This window comes from Carassius auratus, unplaced genomic scaffold (genome assembly GCF_003368295.1).
Source record: "Carassius auratus strain Wakin unplaced genomic scaffold, ASM336829v1 scaf_tig00002576, whole genome shotgun sequence".
In the NCBI taxonomy this organism is placed as follows: Eukaryota; Metazoa; Chordata; class Actinopteri; order Cypriniformes; family Cyprinidae; genus Carassius; species Carassius auratus.
In genome coordinates, this window is record NW_020523459.1 from 1 (window position 1) to 22,374 (window position 22,374).

Sequence of the window (22,374 nt, forward strand, 5' to 3'; positions counted from 1 at the left end):
TTCTTACTGTCAGGTACATCTCCACTCTTCCAGCCTTTTAACTGCATTTTAGAGACAGGCACCTGTAGCTCAGTCTCTAAAATAGTTTTAATATCACCTGCAGAGAGAAATAAACAAATAATAGGTTATAAAAGGTTAATGGCAGTTTAGTATCTTACCACTAGAGGACAGTGTGTATCTAGTCTAGATTTGTCATGGTTTTGTCAAGTACTCTTTATCCAGCTCAACTCAATTTTTCTTATTTGCAAATAGTATATTTTTAAAACATCTCTTTCATTTGTCAAACCATTATATAAATACCTTGGGAATCATCATTTTCTCAACTATTATTGAGCTTATATTACCACAATGTAGACAAAATGTCAGCAGAATATCAGTTCTAAGAGTGAGGTATTTTTCCTTATTTGTCCACCACAAACAAAACTAGGTTAGCTAATTAACCTAGCTAATAATACAATGTATTATGAATGCCAAGCTTCAAACAGAAACTTCTTAAAGATGATGCTGTGCATCGAAAACTTATCACCCACAACCAACCACAAATGATTTCGGCACAACCCAAGCAATTACAAAACATACACAACACATGACATATTTACAATAACTGTAAGACCCAAACTGTAAGTGCATTATATATAAAAAAGCAACATTATATATTGTAACAATGTAAATAATAATTGTAATATTCAATAATATAAATAGATTATTAAAATGTTTTTTTCTTTCAAATGTACAACATACATACCGTACACACAATAAATCATATACCATTACATTAACACCAAAAAGGCAGAGCAGCGATTTTCTTCTTCATTTTATTTGTGTGGCTTTTTGAGTGACACACCTCCTGCCGCTCCGAGCTCTTCCTGTTGACTTCGCTCTTGACATACGATTCAACTTTCATTCACAGAAATACAGTCACACAAACAGTATGAGGTTCAGTGGCTTTGGTCATACCAAGAATCAAAGCTCAGCATCCACATCTACCAAGAAAATGCTTCAATAATTTTCTCAGAATTGTCTTTTCTATTTTTTTTCAAAGGATAATTATTGCAGATGACATGTTAATTATTGCCTAGTTGGCAAAAGCCCAATCTAAATGGAGAAACGTGTCAGCATTGTGGGTAACACAGCACATGAACCGTGCACTTGATGCTTGATGGCTCAGTATGATGTGTACTTCTAAGAAAGGACTGTGCTAATCATGTCTGCTTCCTTTGCAAAAGCAGCATTCACTTGCAGACTCTTTTTTTTTTGGATGTGGGTCAGCAAACTGTCTACTACCAAAAGATTGATTGATGTATATAGTTATAATGTATTAAAACATTGTGTGTGCTCACCGACTGTGCTGGCATCCTCCAGAACTACCTCTATGGAGCGCTGTCTGTACTCCACACGGAAGCTGAGCATCCGCGACTGCCGCTCAATGATGTGCCCCGAGGGCTGGACAGGGCAGAAGGCCGGGCTGGATGAGGATGGGGATGGGGATGAGGAAGATGATGATGCTGATGCTGATGCTAAAGAAGGCGGGACTGAGGGCGTGTGTGCTGTTGTTTCTGATTGGCTGTGGGGTCCATAGGGGCCGGTCTGAGATGCTTCACTGGAGAAATTACTACACAAGAAAGAAGAAAATGAGGATTAGCTTAATTAATGTTAAAATTGCTATGAGAAGCACCTTTCCATCATAACTAAAATTTTATATAAATAAACTATTTTACATACACACACACACACACACAAACAACAGTGTTCAAAGTAAGTATTTTTTTTTTAAGAAATTAATTATTTTATCCCATACTTTTATTAAACTACTTTTATTATCAAATTGACATTTTCCACAAAAATATTAAGCAGCATTGATAATTATGGGAAATGTTTCTTGAGCACTAAATAAGCATATCAGAACTGACACTGTCAACTGTAGCTATTGCTGCTGAAAAAAACAGCTTTGCCAAAGGAATAAATTACTTTATAAAATACATTAAAATAGTTAATATAAAGGTTAATATTAGTTTGTTCATTTTTTGTTTTTTTTGTTTTACTAAATAAAATTGAAAATGAAAATAAAACTTATTATTAACATTAATTATTACTGGGTGGGTTTGACTGAGTGTCCAAATGGAGGGTCTAAGGTTGAAAATCCCAAACTCATGAAAAATCCTACAACTTCCCATGTAACGCATAATGTGTGAAAAAAAAAAATCTCCTGCCTTTCTACATTTGCTTTATGATCCATTGTGGAGACTGGGCATTCTGTCAATTATATGTTCACGTTATCTGACTACTGTAAGTGAAAACAGACTCCAACATCCAATTAGAAAACTTTGTTGATGATTTTACAAAAGGAGACTTGTGAGGGAGAGAAAATGAAACGAGAGAGAGAGCAGAAAAAAGCTTGCACCTCGCTACACCACTCTGCATGATCCACAATGGCGACAGTGCTGAAATCCAAACAGTATCAGACTCAATGTAAACAGGCTTTACTGGTATAATAATATGGGCAGGGCCTAACAGACGCTCGATTGTCCCACCCAGAGAAATCATGCTTTTTTTGCTCTGCTGAGGACACAAAACGGCTTTTTCTGGCACTTGCTCTCTCTCTCAGTGGCTGATGGCTGAATTCCCCCATGCCCCCGTGTTCCCCTGTGGCAGAAAATAATGTCTTTTCTCTGAGCACTGGTGGGACAAAGGATCCTCTCTTCTACTCCAGGGTCAGCACATATCGCTGTAAGAGCAGGATCGGGGGGCCAGGCACAGCACACAATGCCTGACTTTATACCACCTTATTACAATACCAAAAGGTTAAAGACGTTAGGCTCTGGGGGCATTCAGAAACTCGTTAGACACAAAAAGAAAACCCAAACATAGGATAAATGAAAGAAACGTCCAGGAAAAAAAAGAGAAAAGAAAACCAGACTCAGTGCTGCAGCCTTAGTGACATCTATAGGTCAACATAGTCTCATAATTCAATGTTTATATGAAATATATTTATATGAAGTTGGATATTTATATATCCAATTTAATATAAGAACTGAGCGATAACAGTTCCATTCAGCAACAAAAAAAAGGTCAGAAAGATATCAATTAAGTGTTTCGTTTCACAAAACCAGTCCAAATTATTTGTTCATAAGCCTGGCCAGTTTACATCATCAGTTCCAGAATTCGCTAATTCAGTCCAGTTGCAGTGGTTTACAGCTTATTGGAGAAAAAACATTATTTCTAAATAACAACAAACATTTTGGTCCGTTTTTCACACAAAATGATTATACGAAACATATAATATGTTCAGTAAACAAAAGTCGTGGCCTAGCGGTTACAGAGTTTGACTCCTAACCCTAGGGTTGTGGGTTCGAATCTCGGGCCGGCAATACCACGACTTAAGTGCCCTTGAGCAACGCACTGAACCCCCAACTGCTCCCCGGGCACCGCAGCATAAATGTCTGCCCACTGCTCCGGGTGTGTGTTCACTGCTGTGTGTGTGCACTTTGGATGGGTTAAATGCAGAGCACGAATTCTGAGTATGGGTCACCATACTTGGCTCAATGTCACTTTCACTTTCACTATCATTTACTCTGTTGATGGTTGCCATTGACTTCCATTGTATTTTTTCTATACTACAGAAGTCAATTGCTACAAGTCAACTATTTGGTTACCAGCATTCTTTAAAATAAATTCTTGTGCTCAACAGAAGAAACAAACTCACAGAGGTTTGGAACAACTTAAGGATGAGTAATTGATGACAGAGTTCTAATTCTGAGTGAACTATGAATTTAAAAAGCATCCAACTAAAATTTCAATAAATATCAATGTTTCTTAAACAAAAACAAGAAACAGCATGTGACAAGGCCAAGGGGCAAAATACAAATCTGGTAAACTTCAAACATAAAGGATGAGGTTTCCTTTGCACTTATGTTAGAGTTCAGCCTACACAAGAAATTAACGTGATAAAAAAAAAAAAAAGGACTTCACAAATGAGACACTACCTCAAGATTATTAACAAATCTAGATGTTCGTTCTTGCACAGTGATATGGGACAGCGGTTAATACACAATTCTAGAGCAGAGTGCAACAGTAGAGTCCCAAAGCCTGCGGCATCTTCAACCCATTTTTAAACGATCTTGTGATCTGTATATAATTTTCAACTGCTAATGTCTCTCTTTTTTTTTCTCCCCTCTCACAGATACTGGCATTCGTTCAACAGTTATTCCACTGTGAGTGTCTAGATGGCAGTCTACACACACGCTTGGCCTGGCAGCAGCACGTAGGTCTCTGGGTCCCGCCAAGCAGAGATCCAGCTGGCGGTGGGCGACTCAATGGGGGCACTTGAGTGAACCGTGCCATCCTACAGCCTGCAGTATGGTGCCAGCCACTCACTGAATGCACAGGCTGGAAGTCGCCATCCCAGGCCTCATTCATAATTACATGCCTTTAAGAAAAACATGTCCTCATGTCCAAGCTCTTACATTCACACACCCTCGAAATAAACCGTCACAGATCACGATCCGTCTGAATATATTTGTTCTTAAGACTCTGGGGCATTCACGCTGACTGTTGAGGAAGGAGAAATGGAGGACGGACATAAGGATTGTTCACAAATGCCTTTTGTTGCCCAAAGTTTCAGTTCCTGTTATTGGGTCAGATTTTTTTTTGCTGTTGTGTTTGTGTGCTTTTCTGTTTAAAGGAAACTGAGGGAAATCTCAATACGGCTAAAGGCTTAGTGTGTAACACTTTACAAACTCTTCAAGCGAGACAGACAAAAAAACAAGAACTGTTTGTTGCATTTTTTAATTGTGGGTGTCAACGGTTTAGTGCCCAACGCTGTGCCAAGATGGTTGGCCCCTCTATATACCTTCACAACCCAGTGAAGAGTTCACAACAATGAAAGCTGTCAACTACTTTTCTTACCCACAACGCAACTGGCAGAATTTAATTGGTCGATGGAATGCTGAAAAGCTTTACATTCTGCCTAAACGCACCATGAATGAGTTCACTGCGATGCAAAGCAGACCATACTAAAGAAAATAGGAAGAGGACAGGAGGTGGAGAAGAAGAAAAACTTGCATGTATGAAATAGTGGTGAGCATCTAAACAATCCTACTGCAATCTATTAAAACAGTATTTCAAGGGCACTGTATTAACTCACTGAAATGTGACCAGTGGCACAGAACCCACAGTTGGCTACATCCATGCAGAGTCCTATAAAAAGCTCCCAACTTTGTTGGTCGTTCTCCTCCATTAACAAGGTCATCAACCAACCGCTATGAAAACCCCCGCAGTAAACTTGATTGTTTGATTTCCTGTGACTCTGGTGTTGAAATGGCACGAAGGGGGTAATTGCTGGGGACCAGACTTCCAGAGGGAAATGAGATGACAGCTTTCTCTGCACTGCTATTACACCGCAATTATTTCCGCAACGCACTTTAATTCTCACTTTCTTTTTCCTCCCCTCGTTTTTTTTTTTCTTAAGTTGAAAGCGGTCCAAAAAGTAGCAAAAGAATGGTTTTAAGACCAGTGATGTACAATATTAGAGAAAACCAATAATTATATACAATACAGTTCAGGTCTGTATTTGTATTTTTTTAATGGAAGAAAAAAGACTTTCACATTGCTACAAAAAATTATTTCAAATAAATACGGTGCAATTAAAGTTTGTCAAAGGAAAAAAAAAAAAGTACGATGGTTTCCACAAAAGTATTAAGCACCACAAATGCTTAAACTACTTTCTAAGGGATCATGCGACAATGGGTGCAGAAAATTCAGCTATGCAATAACAAATGACATTTTTAAATATATTAAAAAGACGAGTTTTAAATTGTAGTAATATAATATGCAAGGAATAATTGATGATGGCCATTGAATTATCAGAAAAATAATGCCCCCTTTTGCGTTGTGGCCGTTACACATCAGCTGTGCATTATATTTCTAATAATTTAATGGCCTGGAGTCAATTATTCTGCACATACTACAGTTACCACACCTCAAGACATCAATCAGATAATATATTTAAAGGGGGCCATCCTGTTTTTGTAATTAAATCGCTATTGTGAGTACGATTATTTCTTCCGTTCTCATCCAATGCCTCTTTTGCTAGTTCCAAAACGTCATTTTAAAGCTGGTAATGGGAGTCTTGAGCCATGATAGCATTGTAATGCAGTTATTCATGAAGTTATTAGAAAGAGAGCGAGAGAGAGAGAGAGAGCGCTTGTGTGAATTAGGCTACCTCTGTGCATCCCTCAACAGTCTTCTGCAGCAGCGTCTCTAAACACCTCGCTAGTGAGAAATGTCATTAGATGAGCAGACATGATAAGATGAGCAGACATGATAAGAGCTCTACCAAAGGCTCTACAGGCCAAAACACACGCTGCTCTGACATTTCCCCCTTGATTCCTTAACATCCAGGGAATCAGCAGCAGCCACAGCTGGGTTTATTATAGCTTAGAGACCAATGTCCTTTTGAGAGGAGGCCAGTTTCATTTTACAGGGACATGAAAACAGTAACCACCTCGCTCTATCCATCAAGCTAAGCCAGTTCTTGATTCAGGTAACGTGCCATCTTTGGAGTTTACCAGAATTAATCTCTACTCTAAAGACTACCACGTGTAATTTGATGGAGTGGAATCTCTGCCATAGTTTTGTAAAGGGAAAGCCTTGAGTAAATGGTTTTAGATTCATAAGAATCAACAAATCAACACAATACCTTTGCAAGATCCCATTTTCTTGTGGTATGACTCCATTGATGGCTGCCTATATAGAAGAAAAACAAGAAATAAATAAAAAAATGATTGTTGGGTTCAGTTAAAACAGAAAGTTATCATAACACAAAATGTTTTGATCTTTTTTTAAGCATATGAATGTATAAAACAAAACATATTTTAGGTGATGCAACTAGTCACCATTTTTGTTGATGTTTTTAACACCTCATGTTTGAATATGTTTACTTCCCTACTATATAGTGAGCAAAAGAACAGTTTATCAATTGCTGAGAAGTAATGTAATACAGAACATACATCAGAATGCAACAGAATGCAAATTCGGAGCATTGTTAATCAATTTATTTTACAATACTGTTCAAAGGTTTGGGGTCAGTTAAGGTTTTAAATAAATGAAAAGATTTATTCAGCAAGGATGAACTTTTTATTCATCAAAGAATATTGGGGGAGAATGTATTGTGGTTTCCACAAATATATGAAGCAGCACAACTGTTTTCAACATTGATAATAATATAAAATATTTACTGATTGGCATAGCATAGCACATAACACATAAGGATAACTACCCAAATAAATAATGGTCTAAATATACTGATTCTTTTTTAAAGGGGTCATGAACTGAGAAATCTAAATTCCCTTGATCTTTTGACATATAAGAGGTCATTGTACTATAAAAACAACCTGTAAGTTTCAGAACTCAAAACTTCCCCGCATGTCTAAAAACAGCTTTTATTGAAGCCAGTCTGCCAAAATGACATGGCGCTCAGATCAGGCGGGTCAAAACAGGAAATTAAATAGCCTATTACTTCTAAATTATGATGATTAGGGCTGCACTATTAATCAAATGTGATGAATTTCGAATGTCATGCACATTTTGTCAGTAAAGATAAGGCCATTTAACTTCTCATGAAAGACTTGCTCAGGTGCAGCTTGGTGTTTGTATGAACAAGTGTGCTTCTGGCTTCGACGTGGGGGGTTCAAACACTCGCTGGCTGTCCCATCTCTGCATTTTTTGACCACTTAACCACGTAGTAGCTAGGGTATGCTTTCTTTGAATTGCTGCCAGCATACAACCAGCTTCCTGCTAAATATAGTAAAACAGCCCACTTTTAAGATAAAGAGCGACTTTGTGGATGAAAATCTGTCTTTAAAACCACAATTTCTTCATTTTTGTTTGAAAACTGTCGAGATACAAGACATGCAAGGTCACATGCAATCCCTCATGCAAATTAGCACTACAGAAACGCCCCCGCTACATTCATCCAAACAAAACAAGCCTCTGTCTGTCTGCCTCTATCTGTGATGTGACACCTGTCACAGCTGCATTTTTTTTTTTAGACTCTAGAGGTGAAATGTTCATGTGGCGGCGAATGAAAGGTGATATACCAGACTATATAAAGACTATAAATCACCAGGATCCCCGTAATAAGACTTAGAAGGCTTTTACAATTACAATTTCCACACCATGTATTCAGAGGATGGGATGGGCTCCTGCAAGGAATTTTTCGGACCATTTTGAATTGTCTAAATTACTTGTTTGCAATAGATGAGATGAAAGGCTATAAAAAGGTGTGGGTCTCTGCAGACTAGACTGCAGCAGACATTACAGTCTGTTCAAATAACTAAATTAAATGTGTAACAAATGACATTTTAAAAAAGCTAATTTAAGTTTTCTTATTGTAGCGGCAGTCAGAATAAATTGGACTGAATTCAAGATGTAAACGGACAGAAACATTTTGTGCTGACGTTGTGATGAAGTTTATCCTGCAATAACAAAACCTAGTCATGTTCTTGCAAATGTTTAGTTATTGGTGATTTACATCACCGAATCTAAACAAAATCCTGAAAGTGGCAAATAAATTTTTAGATTTTTCATTGGATTGACTGAGGAGCTACCTGTATGTTTGAATGTAATAATTTCACAATCTTTTATAGAATTTTTCAGTGGGGTGCATTTTACTGCTGTGTGTGGTTTAAAGCTCTTAAAAGCTTTTAAAACTGCAGTGAGAGAGGCTTATTTCCAATCTCACTAGTAAAACATCAGTACTGATCCAAAATGTCCTTATTTACGCTCCCCCAATTCTTCCAAACCAATTATTCACCAATCCAAAAAATAAATTAAAATGTTTATATTTGATAAACTATTGCAGGTACAAACTTAACAGTGCCTTAAAGTTTTTAAGCTAAAATATGTGATTTCGCTCTTGTGATTCATGCAGAAACTTTGCATTCAGGTGGCTGAGGGAATTCAAAAAATAATGGAATAAAAAATAAAATACAATTAATGTGAAAACAACACTTTTAGCACTTATTAAGATAAACTACGCATACGAAGGAATCTGTGTAGCTGCGTTGCACTTCCAAATGCAGAGAAAAGGTGCAGTTTAGCCTTGGAGTGTCCAATGCAGAAAGTTTAAATTAAATGATTTCTATAAGCTAAAGAATACAAGTTATGGGGTGCTCCGATCACAATCTGCCGATCGTTAATGCGCATCTCGTCAGTAAAGCCGGTTCTCTAATCAGCCGTTAATTCCATCAGGTGCGTGATTTCACATAGAGCAGCTATTACTACACAGAGCCATTGTTAACTGAGAAGATGCGCCAAAAAACGCTGAAAATGAAGTGGATTTGCGCATCTTCTCTATTAACAACGGCTATGTGTAGTAACAGCTGCTCTATGTGAAATCACGCACCTGATGGAATTAACGGCTGATTAGAGAACCGGCTTTACCGACGAGTGTGCATAACGATCGGCTGATCTTGATCGGAGCACCCCTAATACAAGGTTTACTGAATCAATGCATTACTTATAATATTATTAATATTCTGGCATAGCTTCAGCAAGGCTTAATAATATGTTTAATAATATGTTTTCATTTGGTTAATAATCAAAAATATATAATTGGCTCTGAAAACATTATTACAGCGAAAGCTTCATTTTACTTAAAAAATTTTATATTTTTATTGGGGGTTGGTTTTTTCCTATGAAGCACAAATGGGATTATCAAAAAGTGACTCCTGCTGTTTTCCATGCACAAAAAAGGAGGATGATCCCTGGCAGTCAAGTACAGCTGTAATTTAGTTTGGTTCATTATAACGTTTTACATTATACAATATCAGGATCTGAACTAATTTCCTCATGCATACTAGAAAATTACACCACTACAAATTGTGACTCACAGTGTTACAAAGAAGTGCCAAGACTGTTACTGATGCCTCCAGAAAAAAATGTGATGCCCCTTATTATAACCCAATTGTTCTGAGTGTCAAAAATGTAAAGGAACATAAAGCCTTGAATTACAAAAATGACTGACTAGGCTTTGTTGATGAGAAATTTGTGTTGTAAGTCAGTTTAACTGGTATATGGAAATGCAGCTACTCAAGAACTGTGCCAGAATGTCCTGAGGCTGTGAACAATGGTACCATTAAAAAGCTTTTGCACTAAACATAGTGGCTTTGTCTCCGATGTATCACCACAATCTTTAAACAAACAATATACAGGAGACACATGCACTTGTTAAAAAGGTTTGTGGTTTGAAAAAAATCTAGCTGTGTGTCAGTCTTACAGATTTAACAAACAAAGTGCATCTTACCACCAAGTCCCAGTTGTTGAGTTCTAGAAGTGTGATTGCCTCAGCAATGTTGTCGATTCCGGTACATGCCTGAAATAAAAAAAGAACAAACTGATTTTAATATTTGCATTTAAGTCCTCTTTTTATATTGAAAGAATGAAATAACAGAATGTCCAAAAATACATTTTGAGAACAAATGTTCACTTCTAATATATTATGCACTAAATATTATATATAAAAGATTTTAAATTATATAAGAGATGATTTTTGTAAACCTTTAAGTTTATAGTCACAATAAAACAGTGAACATAAGCAACCTTCAATTTGTGAAATATTTCTAATTGCCACATATGTCAGATCTCTTTCTTCTTGTATTAAATAAACAGTTTGCAAATCAAAACATAGTCAATATTCGTAAACTGACTCATATAAGCAACCTTCAATTTTGGTGCATGCCATCTCAAAATATTTGTAATTGCTACATATTTCAGATCTATTTCTGCTCCTACTAAATAAACAGTTTGCCAATCAAAACATATTGTCAATACGTGTAAAACTGACTCATTTAAAATCCCAAAGCAAACCAACTGAAAAACAAGAATGTAACAGCTGATGGCAGAGTAGAAACCGTGCAGAGTCATCTGACAGCTTCTGGCCATTACAGGGTCATGAAAAGACAGGTCAGGCTTCAGATGACAGTCTAGTAATGTTTTCTAGTCGCAAATAAGCAGACGACACCAAAATGATGTATTTTAAGATGTCTATTGTTAACTTTGTCTGGTCGTGTGCTTTTAATATTTCATTTTTGCTGAATAATTCAAACAAAGCCACTGACAGCTGATCGTCTCGAGACATGTCAACAAAAAGAAGTCACTACACATCCGTTGCTCTGAGTAGGCACAAAAACGGGTCTGATCTACACGTCCAGATCTTATAAAATCACAGATTATCAGTATTTATGTGAGGAAACCCACCTGAAAGTCGGCCAGGATCATTTCTCTGTCCATGTTGCTGTCGGAGGCCATTGCAGTGAGAGGCTACCGACTCATGTAAAAACCCCAAAAATATCAACCACCAATTTCAAAAAAGCAGCTCAGGACACGGCTTATCGGTTCACGGCAAGTAACCGAGTATAAATGCTGTTCTTCGGGGCTGTGTTGTCAGTGTTTGGGGGCTTTCAGTTTTTCTGTTATCGTCACTTTGCTGTTTTGGATCGGCATTCAAAGCAACAGAAACATCATCTTACGGCTGCCGTAAAGTAGTGCTGTGAACTGTCGCGCTCTTCACACGGTTGGAAAGAGCTGTGTATTTTTAAAGCAGCAGCAGGGCCGCGGTTGTATTTGAATAGACTGTTACACATGCGACTTGTTTGACTACATTATGACATTTTAAACCAACAAAAAAATAAAAAAGCCTTAAAAATATTTTAATAAAAATGGATATGGGCACCCTAGACAGTTCCAGTGCAATGATTGTTTTCTGTTGCAATTTTTCACAGTTCACTACCCAACTGCAACCCCACCAAAATTAGTTTTTTTTATTTAGTGATCATAAAGATATAACACTGCCAACCATGACGAGCAACTAAACGTTAGTGAGATTTCAGAAAAATCATAATATTACTAATGGGTGGCCTACTCTGACTAAACATACTTTATGTCATGCTGAAAAAGCTTAAACCAGTTTAAATTGATTTGCTGGTCTTAGCTGGAACATGAAGGCCATATATGGTTTTATATGGGTTTAGAGCTATTTTCAGTGTGTCAGCATGAAAAAATAGCTTGTCAAATAGCAGAGTACCATCTTAGCCAGCTAAAACTAGGTAAAACCACATCATAATCCAGCAAGAGACTTTCATTGCAATTAAAGCTAATTTAAACTTTAACCTACAAATGTAAAGCTTTTAACATGGGAAAAATAAAACAAAAATCAGCCTTCACTGGTTTTTGCAGATATGCCAGCCCCACAATGCTGATTTCAGAGGGGTTTAGGGCAGCAGTGGGTCAGGCTGAGAGGCCTTGATTTTGGCCAGACTGAGACCAGCTTAAACCAGTGAACCAGAGACATCCATTGCAATTAAACTTACTTGAGCTTTTATAAACCTTGCCTCTATTCGTGCCTGCCTGGCTTGAAAAAAAAAAAGAAAAGAAAAATAAATAAACCAGCCTAAGCTGGTTTGCTAGTCTCACAACATTGACCACTAAAGAGTGCCCAAAATTCTCTCAAACACAGCAAATCAGTATAGACATATAGCAGTAAGTGATATATTATATATTTGTGTGTTCTATGTAAATATATAAGCCATTGCTGTGCTATATGACTTTAATTCCAATGAATAAACGAACAAATGCGATGGTCAAATATCGCCAAACTGGCCATTTTCAGACAGATTGTACTTGTGGTGCGCTGCAGGGATTCATCTCGGCAGTTCACATGACTGAATTTAAACCTTGCACTGTTTCACAGCCTTTCATCCTACCAGTAATTTGAATAAATTTCACTTCAAACACACATTTATGGAGAGGGGAATTTTACACTGGTAATACCAACACTTCAAAGTCTTCACAACTCAAGGATGAAATGGCAGAACCTGTGAGAAAAAAGCAAGCAGAAAATGCGTCTCTCAGCCTCTCCCTAGCAACACTACCGTTGAGTCCCGCCTCACTCCGAGTCTGTTAAAAGTGGGCGGAAGTGTCGGCCCTTTATTTCAAAAAACGGAGTGATGTCAAATAACAGAAGCAGACTCGCTGACACAGTCAGCTGTCTTCCAACCAGCTTATTCAACGCCCATAACCCGGCCGAGGAGGATAACTCGATGCCCGAGACGTAGCCTAACCATTCTGCAGGTAGTGGATACAATGTTTCATTTGAAATGATCCATTATGACGTCGTCCATCATCGTCACAGTGCAACTGCACCTCCGTGCGCGAGGAATCACTACGACAGAACATTTTAGATACTCTCGCCTGCAGTTTGAAACGCTTGATCGTTGACTGAAAACATATTAAAGCTTATTTCCACGCGTGTCAGTTTGAAATACCGGGCTAGTGTCAGTTAACAATTTTGATAATCCTCCTGCAAGCAGTCTTTGAAGTGAACATCAAAGAAGATTCGCTTTTTACGTTTCATATTCAAAATGGGCGGGAAGCTTGCATAAAACTTACAACACATCCTTGCAAACCCACTGGATACAGAATAGAAATGTCCTCGCGGAATAACAGTGTTCTAACTCTATTTATGTTTCAGAGGTCGTTCGGAGGCTTGAAATGACAACATCTGCGCATCGCAGTTCTCCAGCCCATTGCACCTGCATAAAGTTAATATCAGAGGACTCATGAAAGGGACGTTTGGTTCTGAGATTCGAGCATTTTTTAATGTGACTACTACAGATCTGTTTGAATGTGAGATCATATCTGGATCGAGACCACAGGAGAGCTGCATGCCACTCATGGGGAGGAACTTCGCGCATCGATCATAAAAAAGAGGATGTTTCTTTTCTTTTCCCTTTTTTCCCCCACATATAATTCTTGAACGTGTATGTATTTGATAAGAGATGGCATGGCATCCCTGTTTTCTCCGCTGGTTCCGATGGTTTCGATAGGACGATATTAATGTGGGTGGACCTTGGCGCATCTCCAACGGATATTTTTTTTTTTAGGGGGCCGCAGGATCGGACTATTTACTACAGCTTCGTAGTACTTTTTACATATAAACCAGCGGACTTTTTTACTCAAACACCAGAAATATTCCACCTCATTTGTCAGGATATAATGGCCGAGGACGCAGCTATAGATAGGCTGAGCACTGCAGCTGCGATTGGAGATCTTAAAGAAATTGAGCAGACACTGCAAAGCAACGTGAACGTTAATGAGAAGAACAAGTACGGCAGGACACCATTGCAGGTTAGACTCACATATCCACGAACGACATTCATATATAAACAAGATGTTTATAATGCATATAGTCCATCAGCATCAAAAAAACATTTTGTCCTTTTCTTTCTTGCACCCACTAGCAGTGGCCTGGTTGATTTACCTCTAACTAAACCTGTGGTTTTTAAAAAAGTTTACCTGCGAACCAACAAGTACGCACCTGTTACTAATGATCTACATTTTATTGCCAACAAATTAGCGTCACTCGTTCTCTGATACATAAAGAACTTGTTGTAGAAACTGAAAAGTGTTTTATTACCCCAAAGTCAGCTCAGAAGCTAAATGAAATCTGATATTATAATTTTTGGCAGCCTTTTACACTCAAAAAAGGATAATTCATATAACGGTTTATTTGTTTTTAGATTTTTTACAACATAAGTGTAACAACAAAGTTAAAATGTATTACTTATGATCATGAATTTTCCATTCTAAGGCCCGAAAATGCATTATTTCCTATTATGGGGTATGATACATTTCTAGAATTTAATCAAATAAATTAACTAAAATCGTATAAACCTCGAGAGACTGTTTTTGCTTTTTAAATTGTTATGTCAATTATGCATAATATATTCTGCTTATCAGAAGGCCGTCTGTTCTTACACCAAGCTCAATATAGCTGTTTAATTTCGGACAGTCTGAAATATTCTAATATTACTCATGTGTTCGTGTCATATTCACACAACATGTTCTCTAGACTTGAGAATGAGTGATAATCTGAAAACTGGGTAATCCCCATTCTTGAAGTTAGTAGCCGTAGCATATGGCAATTTCTGATAATCCAAATGTGGTATAGGCTATATATATTGTTGGTACATGATACATAAAATATTCTTGATTTTTTGTTTTAACAACATTACAATTTTAGGTTAAAATTATATGAATGAATAAGGAAAAGTGTATATTTTAGGTGCTGTGACTGGTCACTCTTTTTAGGTTTTGACCGTTTCATCACCTTTTACCTTCCCTTAAATCAATTAAATGTGCGATGTGACTAATTAATTAATAAAAAAGTATATTCCATGTTTTCTCTAAATTAATATGAGTTTAAAAAAAACGCATGCATAATATTTATCCGAGAATGAGCTGTTTAAAATGAAGCCATACAAAAAAATCCTGTGATAGACTGGTGAACTTCCTCATAAACACGATTCACGAAGTTTGATGGGGGGTTTTTCATGAGCATGTCGATTAAGTCTATTCCATCAATTCCTAACTTAAAACCTATTATCACAGAGGTCAGAGTCATCATTTATGAGGTCGTCATGTGCTTAAAACTATAGATTACACCACAAACCTTTTCTTTTTTAAGTCACAGGTTTTTATGTTTACATGATAAAGTATCTTCTAAAAATAATAAGGTACACATTCTAAGATATACAGTGTATAGATAGATAGATAGATAGATAGATAGATAGATAGATAGATAGATATCCCTTATGCATTCATGTAGATTTTACTCTATTGGGATAATAATAATAATAATAATAATAATATTAATAATAATGTAGCCTACTCATGAGGTTTAATTAAGATGCACTAATTTCACTTAAAGTGGTTAGTGTAATTAATCCATGTAACAATATTATGAAGCACCTTAACACATTGTCTTTGGGTTGTATCTCAGGTGATGAAACTTGGCTGCCCGTGCATAGCGGAGGCGCTGCTTCGAGCAGGCGCCGACCCAAATGCGCGCGATCCCATCCTACGATTGACCGTCAGTCACGACGCCGCGCGAGACGGGTATCTGGACACTCTACGGGTGCTCGCGCAGAATGGTGCTGATGTCAATCTCCCTGACAACGACGGCAACCTGCCTCTGCATCTGGCGGCGCGGGAGGGGCACTTGGATGTCGTGCAGTATCTCGTGTCTGACTGCAGCACGCCGCCTTTTCTGCCTAACGCGAAAGGTTACACGCCTCGTGACCTGGCTTTCATGCACGAAAAACACAGAACTGTGGAGTGGTTAGAGAACATTGTGCCTTCACAAGCCAGCTAGAGATGATGACTATGGGCCTGTGTGTTTTGTTCTGTAACAGAGGTAGCAAACAAATGCTGAATGAGCGTTTTATTGCATTGCAGTCCATTCAGTCAACTACCTCTTATTGCATTGTAAAATATTGGGCTCAGGGGCTTTTTTGTTGTTGTTGTTGTTGTTGTTGTGAAGAACAATTAACATTTCAGTTGACCTTGCATCTATTTTACATTTCCCCTAATTTCAAACTGGCTTAATTGATTTTTAATTTTTATGAGATATTTTTCAGGTCATCTAAGTCTCCATTCTTTTATTTGTATAGATCATTTCTTTCACTAACTCTCATGCAGGTTACACATTTCCTACATGTTTTGATTTATAACAAGAAAAAAAGATAACCTAAAATAACTGTTGTGCTCGAAGAAACCTATCTCTTTTTTATTGAAGTAATTGCACTATAATGGTCAAAATTCAACTTTAACCCCTGACTGCTCTGTTTTTGTTGTGTTTTATGACATTGAACTTGCACATTTGCTTGTCATTTATGGCTTTTAACTTTTGAATTACTGTGAAAGATTGTATTGTGTCGCATTGAAAATATTAAAACCTTGCAAAATAACCAAAGACAGCTGTTAAACGGTTTCGATATGTGTTCATGATGATGTGTGTTTAACTCTGGCCTCGCGTCACTGAAATACGGGTATAGGCCTATAAAACATTTATGAGACTGTATTAGAAACATGAAATATAATTGGCTGGGCATTGATAACTATTGTTTGATGTTGTCAAATGTTTCAAAAAGGAAAATAAAACGCTGTGACGCTCGCGGTGGCAGTTGTATATTTTACTGAATTATTTACATACCAAGTCGTCCACCGTTCCCTTTGTAAACAGACAGAGTCTTACAGTCGACAACAATCAGATTTAGCTTTCATTGTAGTGGAAAAGCGAAAATAAATTAATATAGCCTAATCTCTATTGTTTTAAAATTCATTTCACGAGAATAAGCAACATTTTACTCACCTTTAAAATATTGCAGTATAGTCAAAGACGCCACACTTGGGCTACTAAGTTTCTGTCCAGATTATGATAAACATGTTTTCAATTTCTTAAATAAAAGTCATGTAACTGATCGGAGATTTTTATTTTTATTAATTGTTTTTGTAAATAAATAAATAATGTAGATTTTAGATATATGACCTACACATACAGGCTGAATGAACGTTCTAATGTAAAAATAATAAATAAATAAAATCTTAATATTTAACACTTATTCTGGCATAAGTAACTTTTTTTTTTAAAGGTTTTTACCTTTTCATGACAAGGCACGCCTTATTTAGGTCAAACTGAGTATAGGCCTAAACCTACATCATTCTACATCAAAAATAAAAATAAAAGCTTTGTAAATTTATGTACACTCACATTCAAGTTACAAGGACTGTATTTTAGTACCTCTATATATTTATTGTCATTAAATCAATATTTTATAAAAATGTATAGGCTACACGTTTTTTTGCTCATAAATGTATTAAACAATGAATTCAAAGATTACATATCTAGGGACTTGGAACATGTGTTTAAACTAAATTATAAAAATATGATTTTCATAATCTCCAACATCCTTGTTTGTTACTGACCCATATCGAAACAGCGACAGAAACGCATGCACAATGAAATCGAAATATGTGCTTTCTCTCGCAGCAATCTAGAACAAATATTTTGACGTGTGGTGTGTGGCAGACATTCATTTCAAAACCAGGCTACAAACAGGAGCGAGTGGACACGTTTCAACCACGAATTCGCATGGAACTAATAATGTGCCATATTTGCTCGGATAGAATACGCAATGGGCTTTTATTTTAGAGTTCGTGCGTCGTGGGTGCATGGATTGTTGCAGAATATAAAGCCAGACGATGAATAATAAAATGGTGACTCTCTGAGGGTTTTCATGGTCGAGCAGCAGCAGAAGTCCGTTAGATCGGTGGGAGGAAACAGTCCTGTGCGCAGCGCCAATATTTTCAAATTTAGGCGCTTTCGGTGTAAAACCGCTCAAGATTCTCTCCAAACCTACTCTGAGAGAGAAGACGACACTTATAGGGTGTTTGGCGTTTCAAAACGCAGTTTTTTGTTTATGGAGATGCCATGCAGTGGTCTTCCTGGTTGCGCGGCTGCGTAAAATCTTCTAGAAACGCACGATGCTTGATCAAGCTTTATCCTTCAAATTATAAAATACATTCATGACAATTATTCAGCTATCGGCACGGGTTTATATTGACTGTCAAGGAGAAAAAAGGTAAATAAAACTAAATGTGCAAACACTCTAGACATGTTTGGGCATATATATGGTCAGTATAATTCATGCATAGTTTACAATTAAAAAGAAAGCTTTTTATGTCATTTGGGAGAACTGTGTGTGGTTAAGTCAAAACAATAACATTATCAATATGTTGAATGAATAGCATTATAGTGTGAAATCGAAAGTCAAAGATGACACAATGGAAAAATAAAGACTTTGCTAAAGGTTTTGATAGTTTTCAGTGCTTAAAAAATAGGAAGCTAAGATTAAGACCCTGTATTCTTAATAATTTCGAGACAGACTATATTGTATAAGCATATATTGTCTCTATATATTTGCATACATCCTGAACTGGAAAAAAATGGTAGCCTAAAAATGGTGTCATTAATTTATACCATCAAAACTCAATCTTTTGGGGTAAATCAGGTAGATATAGCTCATTAAGGTAACAATTGCAGGTCATAACTTTTTACAGTGTGGCTACAGTGCTACCTTAGGATAGACTGTGATGTATTGTTCATAGATTGTAGCATATGTGAGTGTAGAGGTCTTCACATCTGACCTTTCAGCAGAGTTTGATCAAGCTGACAGTTAACAGTTATATGTGAACAGCTACTTATGTCATCTCATGTGGGTTTACAAAATGGACTGAGTGACCAATGCAAAATATCATATTTTTATACATGAGAACATTGTAAGAGAGGCTTTTTTATTATTTTAATACTAGTAAAAATGTATTGCATAAGGGTTAATTCTTATGAATGTTGGAGTTCCTTTTTGCTCATTCAGTAATTTTATTTTAAACATATAATTGGTCACATGGAAAAACATACAGAACAATATAATTTATATAAAAGAAAAATGTGAAAAACAAAATGTGTATAATGTATTCATTCATTCATTTATATTTTATTTTAAGTCACCCTGCTACAAGATCAGGTCCATTTTAACCAAATGGAGACGAAGGAGCATCATGTGGCAGACCTTTCATCTGCATTTCACAAACTGTTTGCCCAGGCCTGTGTCTGATTGTTTTTCCAGTGTCTGTTTAATTGCTCAACTGCAGTATTTTGTTTTGTCCCAGTGAGGTCACTGAGTGTCAAAATCTTTCATGTTAGAAAAATGATCGTTAGTCCTTGTATTGATTCAGAATGGGTTTATTTGTGTGCATACATCTATTTATGTCATGTTTTACTTAAGAATAACAAAATATTTCAAGTGTGCATAGGATAATTGCTTATTTAAGCCACTGTTTTTAAATTCAATATTCAAAAATAAAAACACTGTAAAAAAAAAAGTGGCAACCTGGAATTATTCCCTTAAAGAGCTATTTGTACCTGATTTAACCCATAAAAATAAAAAAAAAGTTTTTTGGTATAAATAGTTGATGTCATTTTAGATAGTAGTAGCATTATATTAGTAGTAATATAAATATATGGCCAACCTATCTTGCTTTATGTTTGAAATTGAATGCAGGATGCTGAATAAAACACCCGTTGCATTACAGCTAAAGTGTCATTGATTTTGTGGCCAACATAACAAGTTTGCTGCTTTGTAATTTATGAGCGTTACAAGTGCTTGTCAGCAGCTGCCATGGTGGAGTGCCACTTGAAAACTTTGTTTTCCCCCGTGGTTGTGTGCCACTGGCCAGTTCAACAGGGGCACATTTATCAGGCTTTTGGGAAAAAACGCTGTGCATTTTACTTTCCATTTTCAAGGTCATTTGTAGTCGCAGTGACTGACAGCACAGACGTCAATTCAAGTGCAGCTTCCTTCCACTTTCTGCAAGCACTGGGGGTTGAGTCACAAATACACAAAATATGATGAGCAGATTTTTAAGATAGATAGATAGATAGATAGATAGATAGATAGATAGATAGATAGATAGATAGATAGATAGATAGATAGATAGATAGATAGATAGATAGATAGATAGATAGATAGATAGATAGATAGAATGGAAATGTGATTATCACTGCTGAAAGTAGGATGAATTAAAAGAATAAAAATAACAAAATGTGGAGCCTCTGAACTGACAGAAAGATTTGACAAGTTGCTGAAAATGATCAGCCCAGATTATCTGATGTATCCTTGTCATGTTGTGATAGTAATGGAGCTGCCTGCTTAACCATGTCTAGCAATGCTGATAGATGACATACCAGTGGCCTACTTTACTCCTGTTCACAAAGTATTTCTAAACGCACCTTTTTATTGTGCCTATCAGGAGTTACACCTGAACCTAATTTGTTGAAAGAAATACTTAATGAGGTTTTCTCTTACTGGCAGTTTACTGGGTGTCTATGCAAACTATATTACTGTATGGCAGATATTAAACAAATATTTATTTGCATATATCATTTGGTGTGTATGTAAATATATAGAGGAGGAATTTCAGGGACTTTCAGGTCAAGTCAGGTTGCCACATTTATAGTTATTATGCATTATGTATTATGTCAATGTCAATAATTAAAATGCTTTTTGAAAATCTTTTTATTTCCAATTTTTTTTTTTTTTTACAAATAAATATTATGTTATATTTTATTTATTAATAATTTTAAATGTTTTTCATGTTCGTTTACACGCTGCTGAAAAGCCATTACTACAAAAAGACATATTGTGGAAGTATTTAATTTTCAATATTTAGATTTAAATGTAATTTTTTTTTTCAATAAAAGATATTCTCCTCAAATCAATGTCAGTGCAAAGCAGCATCATACTGTGACAACTTACCCCATGTGTAGTAGTGTGAGTTAATGTGTTTAATGACTTTTTTTCCCACTTGGAAACAAGTGTGTGTTCAGTGTTTTTTTGTTTGTTTGTTTTTTTCAGCCAAGACTTTAAGGTATGTAGTAGCACAGAAAGCGAAAATAATCCTACATTGAGACATATTCACTGAGAGAAAAAAAGTGACAACCACCAAAGTCCACCTTTCCCTGTATGCATTTATCAGTGCAGGAAATATTTATAACATTTTTACACATGTACACATACATTTTTTTTTTCAAGTATGTTGGCTATTATTAATGAAACATCTCATACAAAATACACTTGAGAAATGCATACACCAATAACAAGATGAATGGCACTGGATTAAAATATAATACACAATAAGAAAACAAGCTCTGATTTGTGATTAACAGCATGACCACAATATTAGCTCATCTAGTGATGGTCATCCCAATTTAAAAAAAAAAAAGGCAAGTGCAGTTTTAAAACTAAGTGAAAATGGCTAAATATCCTTGTATGTTTGTTTTTGAAAGAGAAAAAATAAAATGCGAAAAAAAGTGAAAATGGCTGGACATGGCCTACTAAGTGACTCAGCAGTTCATGTGCGCAACAGTAATACGCGCCCTCTAGTGACGCACAAATGTTATTGCAGAATAAACAGTAACGTTTTTACGAGGTTTTCAGCGCGCTACGCAACGCATTACGTAGGCTACTGACGTAATTTAACAAAGAAAAGTAAAAGTGTAAAAAGGGTAACGATTTGACTCCAGATTACTTTAATTTACATTAATCATGGATGTACAGTGAGTGGGGAGAATAAACATGTGAACCATTAGAAAATATCTGAATTGCTTCTTTCCTAAATCAAAAACATCCACAATTACAGACGAACAATAAGTGTTTGGTGTATTCAGTAAAAATGTAAAAAGTGCTACGGTTTTATTAGTTTATTCAAACAGAGTCTGTCTATTATTGTGATTTTAATTAATCCAAGACCACATTTAAGAAATAATAAATATAGAAATCCAATTTGTTTCTAACTTTCATTTAAGTATTATATGTTTTTCAATTAAATTTACAATAAGAATTACCTTGCATTACAGAAAATCCTTTTAATATTAAAAACTGGTATTCAAACAAAACAATAAAGGCACAGACAATTACA

At 36.2% G+C, this 22,374-nt stretch overlaps 2 protein-coding genes across 2 annotated transcripts; one reads left to right on the top strand and one right to left on the bottom strand.

Annotated features, from left to right (window-relative positions):
- Positions 1 to 7: 7 nt before the first annotated feature.
- On the bottom strand, positions 8 to 11,550 carry LOC113069950 (FAS-associated factor 1-like; the record flags this gene model as incomplete). The annotated part of the gene is made up of 5 exons (XM_026243105.1): positions 11,257 to 11,550; positions 10,304 to 10,372; positions 6,698 to 6,744; positions 1,341 to 1,612; positions 8 to 97 (listed from the first exon to the last, which is right to left on the bottom strand). Coding segments are annotated over exons 1-5 (529 nt in total), but the record flags the coding sequence as incomplete, so codon positions are not given.
- Positions 11,551 to 12,954: 1,404 nt separating this feature from the next.
- LOC113069837 (cyclin-dependent kinase 4 inhibitor C-like) lies at positions 12,955 to 16,821 on the top strand. Its single transcript, XM_026242886.1, has 3 exons — positions 12,955 to 13,128; positions 13,529 to 14,184; positions 15,839 to 16,821. The coding sequence occupies exons 2-3, from the start codon at positions 13,894 to 13,896 to the stop codon at positions 16,208 to 16,210; spliced, it is 663 nt and encodes a 220-aa protein (XP_026098671.1). The 5' UTR covers positions 12,955 to 13,128; positions 13,529 to 13,893; the 3' UTR covers positions 16,211 to 16,821.
- The last annotated feature ends 5,553 nt before the right edge of the window (positions 16,822 to 22,374 follow it).